At 42.4% G+C, this 16924-nt stretch overlaps 1 protein-coding gene across 4 annotated transcripts in view; it reads right to left on the bottom strand.

The window, feature by feature from the left end:
* Window positions 1–7366: 7366 nt before the first annotated feature.
* LOC132389958 (galactocerebrosidase-like) overlaps window positions 7367–16924 on the bottom strand; it is a 70996-nt gene continuing 61438 nt past the window's right edge. For all 4 annotated transcript variants that reach the window (XM_059962540.1, XM_059962531.1, XM_059962547.1 and 1 more), the window contains 2 exons: window positions 12198–12274; window positions 7367–9932 (listed from right to left, as the gene is read on the bottom strand). In XM_059962540.1, coding sequence (XP_059818523.1) covers window positions 9789–9932; window positions 12198–12274 — 221 coding nt within the window. In that variant the 3' untranslated portion in view covers window positions 7367–9788. The remainder of the gene's footprint in view (window positions 9933–12197; window positions 12275–16924) is intronic.

Raw genomic sequence — 16924 nt, 5'->3', positions numbered from 1 at the left:
CATTGACGAGAATGCAAAGAACGACAAAACCTCACTGGGCTTTTGGCTGGTCAGCGGATGAGACCAGGGCGTTTGATGCTGCCAAACACAATGCAACCCTACTGGCCCAGCCACGACCCAACACGCCCATAGACATTATTACTGATGCTGGGCACGGACAGTGGGTTGGAGGCAGCCGCTCACCCTCTTCGGCTGCCAGCTCCATCCCCCCGAAAGGAGGGACAGTACGTTTGACTGTGAGCTTCTCGGTCTCTATCTGGCTGTCCGCTATTTTTGTTTTTTTCTGGAGGATCACCATTTCGGTGTCCATTGACCATAAACCCCTCGTGGACGCAATGGGCAAAATATGAGACCGTTGGTCTATACTTCAGTAATGCCACCTGGCCAACCTACCTGAGTTCACAGCTGATGTACAACTTATCAAGGGGAGAAATAATGATTGCCCGTCACGGCCAGCTGCTGAGGTCATACACATAGTCGACAGCATGGCAACCGATCAAGCTACTGATCCAGAGGTCCAGGCTGACCGAACGGCAGCCACAGGCCTGCGGTGAGCTGACATGAAGTGTGGAGAAGCTGGAGTTTCTCTCATGTGTGAAATCTGAACCGGTTGCCCTAACCCCATAGCACCCTGGGGGCAGAAGGTTTTTAACTCCATGCAGAGCCATTCTAGGCTGGAAGGTTTCACAGAAACGGGTTGCACTTAAGGCTCTGTGGCATGGCCTTCGAAAGGACGTGGACTGCAGCCTGTGTGGAGTGCCAGCGGGCAAAAATTAACTGTCACGTTCAGATGCCATTGGCATCTTTTGAGGCTCCCGAGCGATGGCTTGACCATGTTGGTCCTCACACTCCCACACAGCTTCAAACACCTCCATACCACGGTGGACTAAACCAGGTGGCCGGAGGTCATTCCCCTGGCGTGAATGATGGCAGCAGACTTGGCACGGCCATTCATCAGCACCTGGGCTGCTGGGTTTGGCAACCCACCTGGTATTTCCTCTGACTGTGGCCCCCAATTCATATCAGATCGCTGGGCCGTGATGGCCCCGAACCTCAGCGTTAGGCTACGTCACACCATGGCCTATCACCCACGGTCCAATGGCCTATGTGAGCGGTTTCACTGCTCCTTCAAGGCTGCTTTGAGGGCCCACCTGACTGATGAGCTTGGGCATGATCGTTCCCTGTGGGTCCTGCTGGGGCTCAGAACTGCTCCAAAAGAGGACCTGCAGTTTTCCCGGCTGAGTTGGTATACCGGCAGCCATCACATATGCCAGGGGATTTTATTTCTGACACCATGACAGCCTGGTTGGCCTCACAATAAGTTCCACCCTCCTCAGTAAATTCAATTACTTTTCACCTATTCCTCCCTCCCAAGATGGCAAACAGCACTCTTCGGTTCCTGCAGACCTACAGTCCACCTCGTTTGTTTTCATCCGCCATGATGTACACCAACATCGCCTTACTCCCCTTTACGATGGCCCATTCTGCATTTTGGAATGGGGAGAGAAAAGACTTTTATTATAGATACGAGGGGTAAACCTGAATGCATTTCAGCAGATCTCCTTAAACTGGCCCATCAAGATCTGGAGGATCTGCTACCATGCCCCTATCATGGGCACCTCTGGACAAGCTAGAGGCACCTGCTGTCCCTTCACATATGAAACAAAGGACCCAAGCTTTGTGGTTTGTCTGAGCTCTGGAAGGCTCCCAATGTCAGCCTTAGTGAATTTTGGTGGGGGGGGGGGGGGGGGTAATGGACATAATTCAGTTGAGTTGGGGTTCGTTTTCAGAGGGTGGTCTGACATGAAGATGTAATCACATAAAGCGTTTTTAGTGTGCTTTCAGGTTTTGAAATCCAATAAAATGTGTAGCATCTTTTTCTTCAATGCCTCACACAGTTTTATTTCCGAAAACCCACCGTGCTCTGTGTAGATGAGCTCAGTAATGGATTGAATGTAGGATTATGTCTAACTCAAGCCGCAACGAGGAGCAGGCCTGAAGACTTAAATCATCTTTCTATTTTTATGTTTGATAGTGATCTCAAAATCAGACACGGTTCTCTCTTTCTGGAATGATATAGCTATTGCTGTGGGGATTTTTAAAATTGGGATCTACAAAAATAGTGGATATGGCCCAGTCTATCACAGGAAACCCCCCCCCCCCCCCACCCATCCACCCACCATTGAGTACATCTGCATAGAGTTCCGTCACAGGAAAGCAGCATCCATCATCAAGGACCCCCCACTGCTGCTGCCATCAGGCAGGAAGTACAAGGACTTCAGGTTCAGGAACAGATGTTACCCCTCAAACACAAAGGAAATCTGCAGATGCTGACGAAGGGTCTCGGCCTGAAACGTCGACAGTGCTTCTCCCTATAGATGCTGCCTGCCCTGCTGCATTCCACCAGCATTTTGTGTGTGTTTATTGGTCTCCTGAACCAAAGGAGTTAAGTTCACTCACCTCAACACTGAATTCCCAACTGACTCACTTTCAAGGACTCCACACTCATGTTCTCAATTTTAGTTATTACATATTTATCTATTACTATCATTTTGAACTTTTCTTTATATATTTGCACAATTTGTTGTCTTTTGCACAAGGCTGTTTGTCCGTCTTTGCTTGTGTGTAGTCTTCATTGATTCTGTCATGTCTCTATGTTTATTGTGAATGCCTGCAAGAAAATGATCTCAGCATTGCGTATAGTGACATAACAGTATATGTACTTTGGCAATAAATTTGCCTTTAATTGTTGAACTTTTTGAGGGAAGACCCTTATTAGATCACATGAAACAAACACTTCAGCTGACCAAGTAAGGTAATGAAGGAGAATGAGGAATGATCTTGTCAGGCGCTATAAAATCATGAGCGACTTTGATAGCCACAATACTTTCTCCCAGCAGGAGAGTCTCAAACCAGAAACCAGTCCTGGGATGGCAGGACTTTCATATGAAGAAAGACTGGATCGACTAGGCTTATACTCACTGGAATTTAGAAGATTGAGGGGGGGGATCTTATTGAAACGTATAAAATTCTAAAGGGATTGGACAGGTTAGATGCAGGATGATTGTTTCAGATGTTGGGGAAGTCCAGAATGAGGGGTCATAGCTTAAGGATAAAGGGGAAGCCTTTTAGGACCGAGATGAGGAAAAACTTCTTCACACAGAGAGTGGTGAATCTGTGGAATTCTCTGCCACCGGAAACGTTTGAGGCCGGTTCATTGGCTATATTTAAGAGGAAGTTAGATATGGTCCTTGTGGCTAAAGGAATCAGGGGGTATGGAGAGAAAGCAGGTACAGGGTTCTGAGTTGGATGATCAGCCATGATCATACTGAATGGCGGTGCAGGCTCGAAGGGCCGAATGGCCTACTCCTGCACCAATTTTCTATGTTTCTATGTTTCTAGAAGACATAGGGTTAAGATATAAAATGCTAGAGTAACAGGCAACATCTATGGAGGGAATAAAAAGACAATGATTCGAGCCAATGGAATGAGGAATTGGTTGGTGCTTGAATGGTTGTAAAACAGTGCTCCCTCATAACTAGAGTGCAGAGTTACATTACCATGGGCAGTGTGTCATCACGATAACATAGGCTGAAGTCAGCACAGTTACACAGAACATAGAGGAGTACAGCACAGCAACAGGCCATTCAGCCCACAATGTTGTGCTGAACCAGCTAAATAACAAATCAAGAACACCCAAACACTAATTCTTCCTACTTACACTATTTCCGTTTTTCTCCATCTTCCTTAAGGGAAAATCTTGCTTGACCAATCTGTTGGAATTATTTGAATAACAAGCAGGATAGGCAAATGAGAATTGGCTGATGTTGTGTACTTGGATTTTCAGAAGGCCTTTGACAAGGTGCCACACGAGTCTGTTTAACAAGCTACGAGCCAAAGGTATGACAGGAAAGAATCTAGCATAGATAAAGCAGTGGCTGATATGCAGGAGGCAAAGAGTGGGAATAAAAGGAGCCTTTTCTGGTTGGCTGCCGGTGACTAGTGGTGTTCCACAGGTGTCTGTGTTGGGACCAATTCTTTTTACGTTATATGTCAGTGATTTGGATGATGGAATTGATGGCTTTGTTGCAAAGTTTGCTGACGATATGAAGATGGTTGGTGAGGCAGGTAGTTTTGAGGAAGTAGAGAGGCTACAGAAGGTCTTAGACAGTTGAGGAGAATGGGCAGAGAAGTGGCAGATGGAATACAGTGTCTGGAAGTGTATGGTCATTACTTCAGTAGAAGGTATAAGAGTGTAGACTATCTTCTAAATGGAAAGAAAATTCAAAAATCTGAGGTCCAAAGACACCTGAGGACCTCGTGCAGGATTCGCTAAATGTCAACTTGCAAATTGAGTCTGTGGTGAGGAAAGCAAATATGATGTTAGCATTCATTTGAAGAGGACTAGAATATAAAAGCAAGGATGTAATGTTAAGGCTTTATAAAGCACTGGTGAGGCCTCACCTGGAATATTGTGTTCTGTTTTGGGCCCGTTACCTAAGAAAGGACATGCTGATATTGAAGAAGGTTCAAAGGAGATTCACAAAAATAATTCCAGGATTGAATGGCTTGTCATATCAGGAGTGATTGATGGCTCTGGGCCTCTACTCACTGGAATTCTGAAGAATGAAGAAAAATATCTCCTTATGCAAATGGATCCTTGATTTTCTCACTTGCACCTGTGTTGGGACCAATTCTTTTTACGTTATATGTCAATGATTTGGATGATGGAATTGATGGCTTTGTTACAAAGTTTGCTGATGATATTGAAGATGGTTGGTGAGGCAGGTAGTTTTGAGGAAGTAAAGAGGCTACAGAAGGTCTCAGACAGATGAAGAGAACACTATCAAGAACATCTCCTCCACAATCTTCATCAGCACAGTTGCACCACAAGGCAATGTGCTTAGCCCCCTACTTTACCCACTTTACATTTACGACTGTGTGGCTAATCATAATTCCAATGCCATATTTAAGGTTGCCTATGAGACCACTGTCATTGGCCAAGCTAAAGGTGGTGATGACTCGGTATATAGGTGGGAGATTGAAAATCTGGCTGAATGTTGCCACAGCAACAAACTCTCACTCAACGTCAGCAAGAACGAGGAGCTTATTACACTGGACATTTTTTTTATAAAGTGCTGCTTACTCAAGGTTTTTTTTGTGCTTATGATAGACCGCTTGAAACTGAAAACAAATATAATTTCAGACTACTTGCATAACGTGGAATTTGGAGAAACAAGAAATTGACATTCATTGAATACAATGCATTTAATTGTATAAAATTGCTGATGCTTTGTAATAGTTCAACTAAGCTAAAAATGTTATGTTGATGATTTTCATTTGAACTCAGTGTTTAAGGCTTCTTGCTTTTGTGTCCAACAATAATCAGCCAGTATTGATGGATTCCAGTTGCCATTTCTCCATGACTTCAATGTCTTGGTGAAACTTTTCACCATGCCCATCTCTGACAGTGCCACAATTTGCAGCAAAGTCTACGTGGGAATGCAGAAAATTAATCTTTAGTGACATTCATTGGTTTGTATGCTTGAAACATGTTGCCAACCAGCTGCACATAGTTTAGTGCTCTGTAGTTCCCAAGAAAAATTTCAGCAATGTCTTCCATGCAATTTTCTCCATCCCACTAGAAGCACTTCACATTGCCTGTCACTACTGACTTGCTTGATTTGTGGGCCAACAAAAATGGCATCTTTAATCTTGGAATTATTCTGACCTGAATTATGAATTGAAATAAAAAGCATGGGCAAAAAGATTCTGTGATCAGCAGTCCAGAATCTATCAAATACACCCAAAGGTATTCAGGAAGCAAAGTCTTTGTTGTCCAGTGTTACTGACTTCAGGAGGAGGAAACTGGAGATCTATGAGCCAGTCCTCTCATTGGGGAATCAGAGGTGGAGAGGACTAAAAATTCACATAAGTAATGAAATTTGATTTTTTTGTGGCAACTGTGTAGAATCACTACAGTACTGTGTGAAAGTCTGAGACATCCTAGCTAAATATGTGTGCCTGAATTCCTTAGCATTATCATCAGAGAATCTGAGTCCAGCATGCAAGTGCCATGACAGCACCTCTACTTTCTTAGGAGTTTTCGAAGATACGGCATGTCATTTAAAACTTTGACAAACTTCTATAGATGTGCATTGGAGAGTATATTGACTGGTTGCATCACGGCCTGGTATGGAAGCACCAATACCCTTGAATGTGAAAACCTACAAAAGGCAGTGGATACAGCCTGGTCCAGCACAGGTAAAGAAAGCACTCCTAAGCATTAAGCACATCTCCATGAAACGCTGTTGCAGGAAAGCAGCTCTTTCCAACACCATGCTCTTTGCTCACTGCTGCCATCAGGAAGAAGGTACAGCTACCTCAGGACTTATGCCAGCAGGTTCAGGAACAGTTATTACCCTTCAACCATTATGCCTTTTAACCAGTGGGGATAACTTCACATGCTCCATTATTGAAATGCTTCCACAACCTCTGGACTCACTTTCAAAAACTTTTCATCTTATGTTCTCAGTATTCATTTTACTAATTTACTATTATGTTACTTCTTTTGCATTTATTTATCTTTTGCATTAACACAGTTTGTTGCCTTCTGCACTCCGGTTGATCATTTGTTGATCCTTTTATATTTACTAGTCTATATATTTACTGTGAATGGCCACAGGAAAATGAATCTCAGGGTTGTATATAGTGACATATATACTTTGATAACTATCACTTTAAAGTAGGTGTGGATCAACATTGCATGGTCAAAAAATACTATTATAACCATATTGATGCTCATGGTCAGTCTGTCCCACTCCGATCAGGGAGGAGGCTACGTAGCATCCACACCAAGATCACCAGACTCAAAAACAGTTACTTTCCCCAAGCAGTGAGGCTGATCAACACCTCCACTCACCAACCCACCCCTCCACACCCCCAACCACCACTACTTTATCATTTCCTGTCAGTCACCTTATGTACAGACACTCCTGTGCCTAGTGTCACTTTATGGACATAACATCAATCTATGGATATAAGCTGTCTTATGTATTTATATTTATTGTTTCTTTTATTATTATTCTGTACTTCATCTTAGTGTGTATTTTTTGTGCAGATCCAGAGTAACAACTACTTCATTCTCCTTTACACTCATGCATTGGAAATGACATAAAACCATCTTGAATCTTGATCTCAGACTGAATTGTTGACAATTCTACCCTTCCCTTCTGTCCGGTCAGCAGAAAGTCAAATCTTAACATCACAACCACGGATAAAATATATAATCAGATAACAACCACACCTGCAACTTTTTTCACAGGAGTTGAATAAAATCATTTTTATTGACTCAAAAATTTAAATATTTAAAGAAAATGTTAGGAAGATTTTATTTATTTGGAGAATTGCATTAGAAAAACAATGAATCAGATTTAGAGAACGACTCAGATTAAAAAGAAACCCAAAGGTTATTCTGTAACATGAACAAGTCAACTAAATATTCCTGACTGGTTTCCTGTAACAATTCAGTAGAAGTACCAGTAACAGCACAAATTAAATAATCGGGTAAAATACAAAAACAATCGTCAGTGCTTCATCAAATAATTCCATAAGAGGCACAAAAGATGTGACTGAAATCTGGGTGAGAGGCAGCACTTAGGAAGCTCCTGAAAAAGGATAACAATCAGCAGAGCAGATACTTAGGGAAGGAGTTCCAGAGCGCTGGGATTTGGCAGGAAGGTGCATCTGCCAATGAAGTAATAATAAACAAGCAAGGATGTGAGGCTGAGGCTTTATAAGGCATCGGTCAGACCGCATTTGGAGTATCGAGAATGGATTTGGGCCCCTTATCTGAGACGTGTTGACATTGGAGAGGATTCAAAGGAGGTTCACAGGAATGCAAGGGTTAATGTATGAGGAATGTTTGATGGTTTTGGGTCTGTACTCACTGGAGTTTATAAGAATGAAGGAGCATCTCATTGAAACCTATCGAATATGGAAAGGCCTTGATAGAGTGGATATAGAGAGGATGCTTTCTATAGTGGGCGTGTCTAAGCCCAGAAGACAGAGCCACAAAATAGAGAGACATCCACTTAGAACAGAGATGAGGAGGGAATTCTTATCTGTGGAATTCACAGACACAGAGGCTATCGAGGCCAAGTCACTGAGTATACATAAAGCGATGGTTGATAGGCTCTTGATTAGTCAGGGTATCAGACGTTATGGGAAGAAGGCAGCAGACTGAGGTTGATGGAATTGCAGAGAAACCTCAATGGCCCAAATGGTCTAATCCTGCTCCTGCGTCTTGCGGTTTTATGGCCTAAACTTGCAGGATTACAAGGCTGAGTAAGATTACAGAGAAGGGAAGGAATGAGGTCAGCTGTTGTAGGACTGATCTCTAAAGTGAACTAAGACATCTGTAGTAGAATTTATTTATTTTTTTGTTTTATTTATTTAGAGACACAGCATGGAACAGGCCCTTCCAGCCTAATAGGCTGTTCCACCCTGCGAGACACCTATTTAACCCTAGCCTAATCATGGGATATCCTACAAGACAGTGAGAGGAAACCAGAGCACCTGGAGTAAACCCACTCATTCACAGGGAGGGTGTACAAACTCCTCACAGAAGTTTTAAACTCTGAAATCCAATGTTCCGAGGTGTAACAGCGTCACGATAACTGCTACTTTACCATGGCCCCCTCCCCCCCCCCCCGATGTTTAAAGAAGGTAGAACATGTAAGGCAGCTAGGGCAAGATGGAGTGTTGCAATCTATGGATGGTTAGTGAGTGTATGCACGGGCAGGACTGCAATTATGCAATATTACAAAAGGTAGAAAAAGAACCTTAGGAATGACATCAATATCCAATGCAATGTTTAGCAGAGGTTCAAATTTCATTGTAAGGTTTCAAACAGTCAGGTTTAGCCTTGGTCAGTTGGCATGGAAGCAGGTGAGTTTTATGAGACTGATATCAGATGAACGTAGGACGGAGAATGAAAATCTGGCCAAGTGGTGCCATGGCACTAACCTCTTACTCAGTGTTAGCGAGTCCAAAGAGCTGATCACTGGAACTGTTCCCAGAACCTATGAACTCACTTTCAAGGACTCTTCATATTTAATATTTATTATTATTTCATTTATTTTCATTCTTTTTGCATTTGCACAATTGGTTGTCTTTTACACACTGGTTGTTTGCCCGTCGGTGTAGGCTTCCCATTATGGTTACTGGGTTTATTGAGAGTGCCCACAGTAAACTGAATCTCATGGTTTTATAGACACACACACGTACTGTATGTACTTTGGTAATAAATTCACTTTGAACTTTAAGTATTCTTGTTCAAAAAAAAGGATTAGTAGTCAGAATGCTTTGGCCCTTCTGGTACATACTTTTCCTAAGGAAATTTCAGTGGAGATTGGTAAACAGCCTGGCTATTGTAGTTAAGGAGGCAGGTGGTTTACCTTACCCACGCTCACACAATACCTTTCACCTTGTTGTATTTCATTCCGGGTACACGGGGGAACAGATGTGTGTGTTGTATACTGAAATTAAAACATTTGCTTGAAATGCAATGTCATAAGTTGTTTTCGATTAGACTGAAGCAGCAAGTCTTGTGCTATTACCACAGCATTGGCACTTGAAAAGAAATCAGAGGGTGGAGAAGATGCTGCCAGCAGTGTCTGAATGCACAGAGTGGGAAGAAATACTCATATTCTTTCTGAGGCACTTCAGGACTGCAAACATAGAAATGCGGCACTGTGCTTGAGATACAGGAATGGATCCACTTGGGATTAACCAGCTTGTACGTGAAAATTATCAAACTGAGCCAATTCGAAGCTCCGTGTTCCAATAGCAGCCCAGCCGTTGAGAGGTTGAACTACAAGGACATCCTTCCACAGTGGGTAGCCATTCAGGAATCCATATGCAAAGTCATCCTAAATGGGAATGAAATTAAAATGAATAGATTGCTGCTTTAAAGTAGTTCTCAGCAACACAATTAACTATCAATAATATTTTGACTCTTCATAAAGCGTATTAAAATCAATACGTACAGCAAATTTATAACCAGAGCAAAATACCTCAAGTATTTGTTTTTGTCTAATCCAGAAGGGGGAAAACGCCAGATAAAGGCAGGGGGAGGGGAAAGAGGACAAACTGGAAGGTGATAGATGAAGCCAGGTGGGTGGGAGGTGAAGTAAGAAGCTAGGAGGTGATAGGTAGAAAAGGTAAAGGGCTGTAGAAGAAGGAGTCTGATAGGAGAGAAGAGGTAAGAGATCAGAGTGGAGAATGGAAGAAGAGTGAAGATGGAGGGAAGATGATTACCAGAAGGAGAAATCCATGTTCATGCTACCCAGAAGGAATATGAGGTGTTGCTCCTATAAACTGAAGGTGGCCTCATCGTGGCACAAGAGAAGGCTGTGGATTGACATGTCAGAACAGGAATGGGAATCAGAATTAAACTGGTTGGCCAAGGGAAAGTTCTGCTTTGGGTAGTAGAAAGGAGATGTTCAATGAAGTTGCCCCCCCAAGTATCAAGATGCATCGGGAGCATTTGATCCAACAGATTTGGTGAAGTGTTGCAAGATGGAGGAAGTTGCGCAGAATAATGATTTGGATACCGAGTCTCAGGGGTGGTAGGCAAAGACAGGAGGAACTCTATCACTGTGAAGGCAGAGGGAAGGTGGAGTGAATGCAGATGTCTGGGAAATGGAGGAGGTGTGGGTGAGGACAGCAGCAATGGTCGAGGAAGGGAAACCCTGTTCTTTTCAGAGCCAGAGTTAAAAAAAAAATTCTTGGAAGATGAACAACATCTGTGATCTGAAGAGAATAACAAGGGAAAGGCAGCAGCAAACACTCATTTCCACCAACAAACCCAAATAAAGATTTTAGTACTTTATTAAAGGAAATTATATCACAAATAAAGTAAGATTAATTTATTTAACACTCTCTCTTTTACTTTCTGCAAATAGGGAATCAGACGATGAAAGTGCTGCAGAATTCAACAAGCCAGAAATGAAACACGTGATAGGAATTATGGAAAACATGCACAATCATAGGCTGATGAACAAGCCACTGTAAGTTAATTTGGCCCTGTGCAACATTCCTTATAAAGTCCCTGATGGTGGAAATTTATCAGCCTTACAGTTGACTCTACACACTCAGTTCATTAGTAATAATGTCCCTGACAGTGAAAATTTATCAGCCTTACAGGTGAATTATCTCTAAAGTGACTTAGAGAAGAGCTCAGCTGTAGGCAGCCCCGCCTCTACAAGACAAAGAAAGCTGGCCTTGCCACTGATGCACAGTTCTGAAAAGTGATTACATGTTAAGGACTTGATGTATTATTTGCAACTATAACCCGGTACAATCATTGGGTACATTTAGAACATAGAACAGTACAGCACAGGCCATTCAGCCCAATTGAAAATCAAAATAACCCAAACACTACCCTCCTACCCTCACCATGTCCACATCCCTCCTTCTTCCTCACACCCATATCAGGAGCAGATTCAATGGACGATGGCTAAATTCTGCTGCCATGTCTTACGGTCTTGTGGTATCAGATCATACTATCTTAGTTAATAAGTAGGGAAGTAATTATTAGAGCTTATCATATCTATTGATTGAGCCTAGAATGCCAGTTTCTATCTCCTCCAAGATCAGAATCCCAAGCACATTGCCATCAGGTTACTGAAGGTCAGATTCTGCAGACATTACAAGGCGTTTTTCCCATTCATTGCTGATTTTATTCTGTTTAGAGATGTAGTGTGGAACAGACCCTTTCAGCCCAATGAATCCCACCAGCCACCCTTTTAACCCTACCCTAATCACGGGACAGTTTACAACGACCAGTTAACTTACTGACTGGTATGGCTTTGGACAGTGGGAGAGAACCGGAGCACCTGGAGAGAACCCACACACTCACGGGAAGGATGTAGCAACTTTGTTACAGAAGATACTGGAACAGAACTCGGAAGCCCTGAGTTGTAATAGTGCTGTGTTAACTGCTACACTACCATGGTGCCTTCACTAGCAGTTAAAAGAATTTTGTAAGTAATCAAAATACCAGCGAGACTAGACTCTGAGTATTGTCCTGGATTCCCGTTTAGCTTGAAAAATAATTAAAATTTAGAATTATGTAACTGACATAAAACAATAGAAAGGGCAAACCACTTGAACATCAAGGATGGGAGGCGTACCTGAATCCTGAGAGTGAGAGTGTGCCACTTTCCTGCCCGTGTTCCGGATTTGCCTGAAGCCAACACAATGTTCCCGGCTGCAAGGAGAAAATAATTCATTCACGTCCAGCAATTATCAGCACCACATCTATTGCTGTGCTCTTCTGAGAAATTAGACTTCCAGTTTATATTAGAAAAATAAAAAAATATTTTGAAATATTTTGAGAATGGGGATGATGTTCAAAATGGAGTGCCATTTTCCTTCTAGACTTCTGTACCGCCCATCGACTATTGAAATGCTGAGAGATAATGGGTGTGGAGAGGATGCTTCCTATAGTGAGGGAATCCAAGTCCAGAGGGCACAGACTCAGAATACAAGGAAGTCCATTTAGAACAGAGATGAGGAGGAATTTTTTTAGCCAGGGAATGGTAAATCTGTGGAATTCATCACCATAGATGGCTGTGAAGGCCACGCCACTGAGTATACTTAAAGCAGTTGATAGTTTCCTGATCTGACAGGCTGTCAAAGGTTACGGGGAAAGGCAGGAGAATGGGGTTGACAAGGATAATAAGTCAACCATAATTAATAGCAGACCAGACGATGGGCCAAATGGCCTATTTCTGCTCTTATATTTTATGGTCTTATAGTATTCATGACACATTTTAAAGTGATTTTAATGCCATGAGTTTGTTAATGAATTATTAATGATTATGCAATAATCACTTTTTTAATGTAATAATTTGTAATTTAATATTTTATTGCCATTCATTGGAGTAAGGGGAAATATGAGGCAGGAACTTGGAAGCATAAATTGGGAACAGATGTTCTCCGAGAAATGTATGGAAGAAATGTGGCAAATGTTTAGGGGATTTTTGCGTGGAGTTCTGCATAGGTACGTTCCAATGAGACAGGGAAAGGATGCTAGGGTACAGGAACTGTGGTGTACAAAGGCTGTTGTAAATCTAGTCAAGAAGAAAAGCTTATGAAAGGTTCAAAAAAAAAAAAAAACTAGGTAATAACAGAGATCTAGAAGATTATAAGGCTAACAGTAAGGAGCTTAAGAAGGAAATTAGGAGAGCCAGAAGGGGACATGAGAAGGCCTTGGTGAGCAGGATTAAGGAAACCCCAAGGCATTCTACAAGTATGTAAAGAGCAAGAGGATAAGACGTAAGAGAATGGCTGCTTCAGTATTCACTACAGATGGACTCCAGGCTTCTGTGGGAAGCGAGGGAGGAGATTGCTGAGCCTCTGGTGATGATCTTTGAATTATCAATGGGGACAGGAGAGGTTCTGGAGGATTGGAAGGTTACAGATGTTGTTCCCTTATTCAAGAAAGGGAGTAGAGATAGCCCAGGAAATTATAGAGCAGTGAGTGTTACTTCAGTGGTTGGTAAGTTGATGGAGAAGATCCTGAGAGGCAGGATTTATGAACATTTGGTGAGGCAGAATATGATTAGGAATAGTCAGCATGGCTTTGTCAAAGGCAGGTCGTGCCTTACGAGCCTGATTGAATTTTTTGAGGATGTGACTAAACACATTGATGAAGGTAGAGCAGTAGATGTAGTGTATATGGATTTCAGCAAAGCATTTGGTAAGGTACCCCATGCAAGGCTTATTGAGAAAATATGGAGGCATGGGGTCCAAAAGGTCATTGCTTTGTGGATCCAGAAATGACTTGCCCACAGAAGGCAAAGAGTGGTTGTAGACGTATTATATTCTGCATGGAGGTCGGTGACCAATGGTGTGCCTCAGGAATCTGTTCTGGAACCTCTTTGTGATTTTTATAAATGACCTGGATGAGGGATGGGTTAGCAAATTTGCTGTGACACAAAGGTTGGAGGGTTGTCAGAGGTTACAGAAGGACGATAGGCTGAGAAGTGGCAGATGGTAGTTCAACCCAGCTAAATGTGAGGTGCAAACACGAGGGAATCTGCAGATTCTGAAAATTCAAGCAACACACACAAAACGCTGGTAGAACACAGCAGGCCAGGCAGCATCTATAAGGAGAAGCACTGTCAACGTTTTGGGCCGAAATGTCAACAGTGCTTCTCCTTATGGATGCTGCTGGGCCTGCTGTGTTCCACTAGCATTTTGTATGTGTTAAGTGTGAGGTGGTTCATTTTGGTAGGTCAAAAATGATGGCAGAATATAGTATTAATGGTAAGACTCTTGGCAGTGTGGAGGATCAGAGGGATCTTGGGGTTTGAGTCCATAGGACGCTCAATGCTGTTGTGGAGGTTGATTCTGTGGTTAGGAAGGCGTACGGTATATTGGCCTTCATCAATCATGGAATTGAATTTAGGAGCCGAGAGGTAATGTTGCAGCTATATGGGACCCTGGTCAGACCCCACTTGGAGTACTGTGCTCAGTTCTGGTCACCTCACTACAGGAAGGATGTGGAAACCATAGAAAGGGTGCAGAGGAGATTTACAAGGGTGTTGCCTGGATTGGGGAGCATGCCGTATGAGAACAGGTTGAGTGAACTCGGCCTTTTCTCCTTGGAGAGGTGGAGGATGAGAGGTGACCTAATAGAGGTGTACAAGATGACGAGAGGCATTGATCGTGTGGATAGTCAGAGGCTTTTTCCCAGGGCTGAAATGACTAGCACGGACAGTTTTAAGGTGCTTGGAAGTAGGTACAGAGGAGATATCGGGGTAAGCTTTGTTTTGTTTTTTTTAGAACACAGAGTGGTGAGTGCGTAGAATGGGCTGCTGGTGTCGATGGTGGAGCTGATACGATAGGGTCTTTTAAGAGACTCCTGGACAGGTACATGGAGCTCAGAAAAATAGAGGGCTATGTGTAAGCCTAGGTAATTTCTAAGGTAAGGACATGTTTGGCACAGCTTTGTGGGCCGAAGGGCCTGTATTGTGCTGTCAGTTTTCTAAGTTCTATGTTTCTATCATCCCTCTGTATTGGCCAAAATGAAAACTTCACCAACAGTCTTTGAAGTGAAGAAGTACGAAGGGATGTGGTTCAGGTGCAGGTCAATGGGACTGGGTGGATTAAATGGTTTGGCACAGACAGGATGGACTGAAGGCCTGTTTTTGTGCTGTAGTTTTCAATGACTCTCTGACTGTTTCTCTTCCCACAGATACAGCCTGATGTGTTGAATATTTCTAGCATTTTATATCTTTATTGTCATTAAAATTAACCAGTAGGACAAAGTTACAGATTTAGAAACATGCTTTTTCCTCCGGGATCAGGTTGCATTAATTTTAAAATAATTATGCAGGTTAACTGTTTGAATAGAAAAGTTTAAGTCCTTGAATAACCAAAATATTAGGCCAGCAAATGGAATTGGTCATTAATATAATTGGAAAGTGTTCCTTTAAGTACATGAAAGCCAGCTTTTAATCTCTCCAAGTCTAGCGAGTGGTGGAGGAAGATACATTAGGAACATTTCAGAGATGTTTAGACTGACAGAGCAATGAAAACAAAATGGAGGCCTATGTGGGAGGAAAGGGTTAGAATGAACTTAGAGGAGGTTAAGGTGCTGGCACAACATCATGGACTGAATGGCCTGTATAGCACAGTATTGTCCTCCACATTTTAAATCAATTGCTTGATAGGACAGGAAGTCTGTACTAGAAGCATCAGCCTCCATACTGACTGAATACTTAGAGCTGACAACAACTGAGTCAAAATCATTTTCTGCTTAGAGATAGTGACCAAAAGTAAACTTCTCCATCTTTCTTTGAGATTTATTTTTGGTATAACTTCAGTGCTTCAAACATAATCTTGTCCCAAAGTACCTCATTAGTCAAGAAGGCACACCTGGCCCAATTTTAACAACTTTCTACAGGAGCACCATTGAGAGTATCCTATCTGACTTCTGAAAAACTACATCTTGGAAATCACAAGAAATTTTCCATTTCAGAAAACAATCCGCTTTAAAACCTTAAGGCATTTCGCAAACACCTTGGGAGTATTTTTGCCTCAAACATCTGGTTGACTAGCCAGACAGAGAGGGTGACATACTAACTCCAACCTGAGTGAAGATTATACATGACAACTGAAAGGTACCAAGATTGGTAAAACAAAAACAGCATTTGCTAATTGCAAGGGGCCTAGATTTAGAAGCAGTAATTAACTTACATAACCACTAAAATGACTACAGTCGGCCCTTATCTGTGGGGGTTTGGTTCCGGGACCCCCCACGGATACCAAAAAACGCAGATGCTCAAGTCCCTTATTTAACCTGTCTCAGTGCAGTGGTCTGTAGGACCCAGGGGAGCTCCGAACCTTATTTAACCTGTCTCAGGTTAACCCTAATGCGGTGGACTTCAGGACCTGGGGGAGCTCAGAACCACCGCCCGCGGCTCCTGCTGAATCCGCAGTGTTTCTGTTCCGGAAAGCGATCACGATAGAAAATAAAGTGGAAATAATAAAGCGATCAGAAAGAGGTGAAACACCATGGTCATTGGAACAGCATTAGGTTACAGTCAGTCAACGACTGGAACAATTTTAAAGGATAAAGTGAGAATAATGGAGCATGTGAAGGCCCTGCCCCAATGAAAGCTACAATGATTACTAAGCAACGCAGTGGTTTAACTATTGAAATACATTATGTTTCTTAAGTGTTTTATATGCATAGAAAGGTAAAATATATACTATATACTAAGACAAACGTTTGACTGACACTAAATAATATCGGATGTACTTGTTCCGACTTTTTACAAATCCCACTTAAAGACTGCCTGTACTTTAAATCATCCCTAGATTACTTATAATACCTAATACAATGTAA

The sequence above is a fragment of the Hypanus sabinus genome, chromosome 2 (assembly GCF_030144855.1).
Source record: "Hypanus sabinus isolate sHypSab1 chromosome 2, sHypSab1.hap1, whole genome shotgun sequence".
Lineage (NCBI taxonomy): Eukaryota > Metazoa > Chordata > Chondrichthyes > Myliobatiformes > Dasyatidae > Hypanus > Hypanus sabinus.
This window is presented reverse-complemented; position numbering and strand designations above follow the sequence as displayed.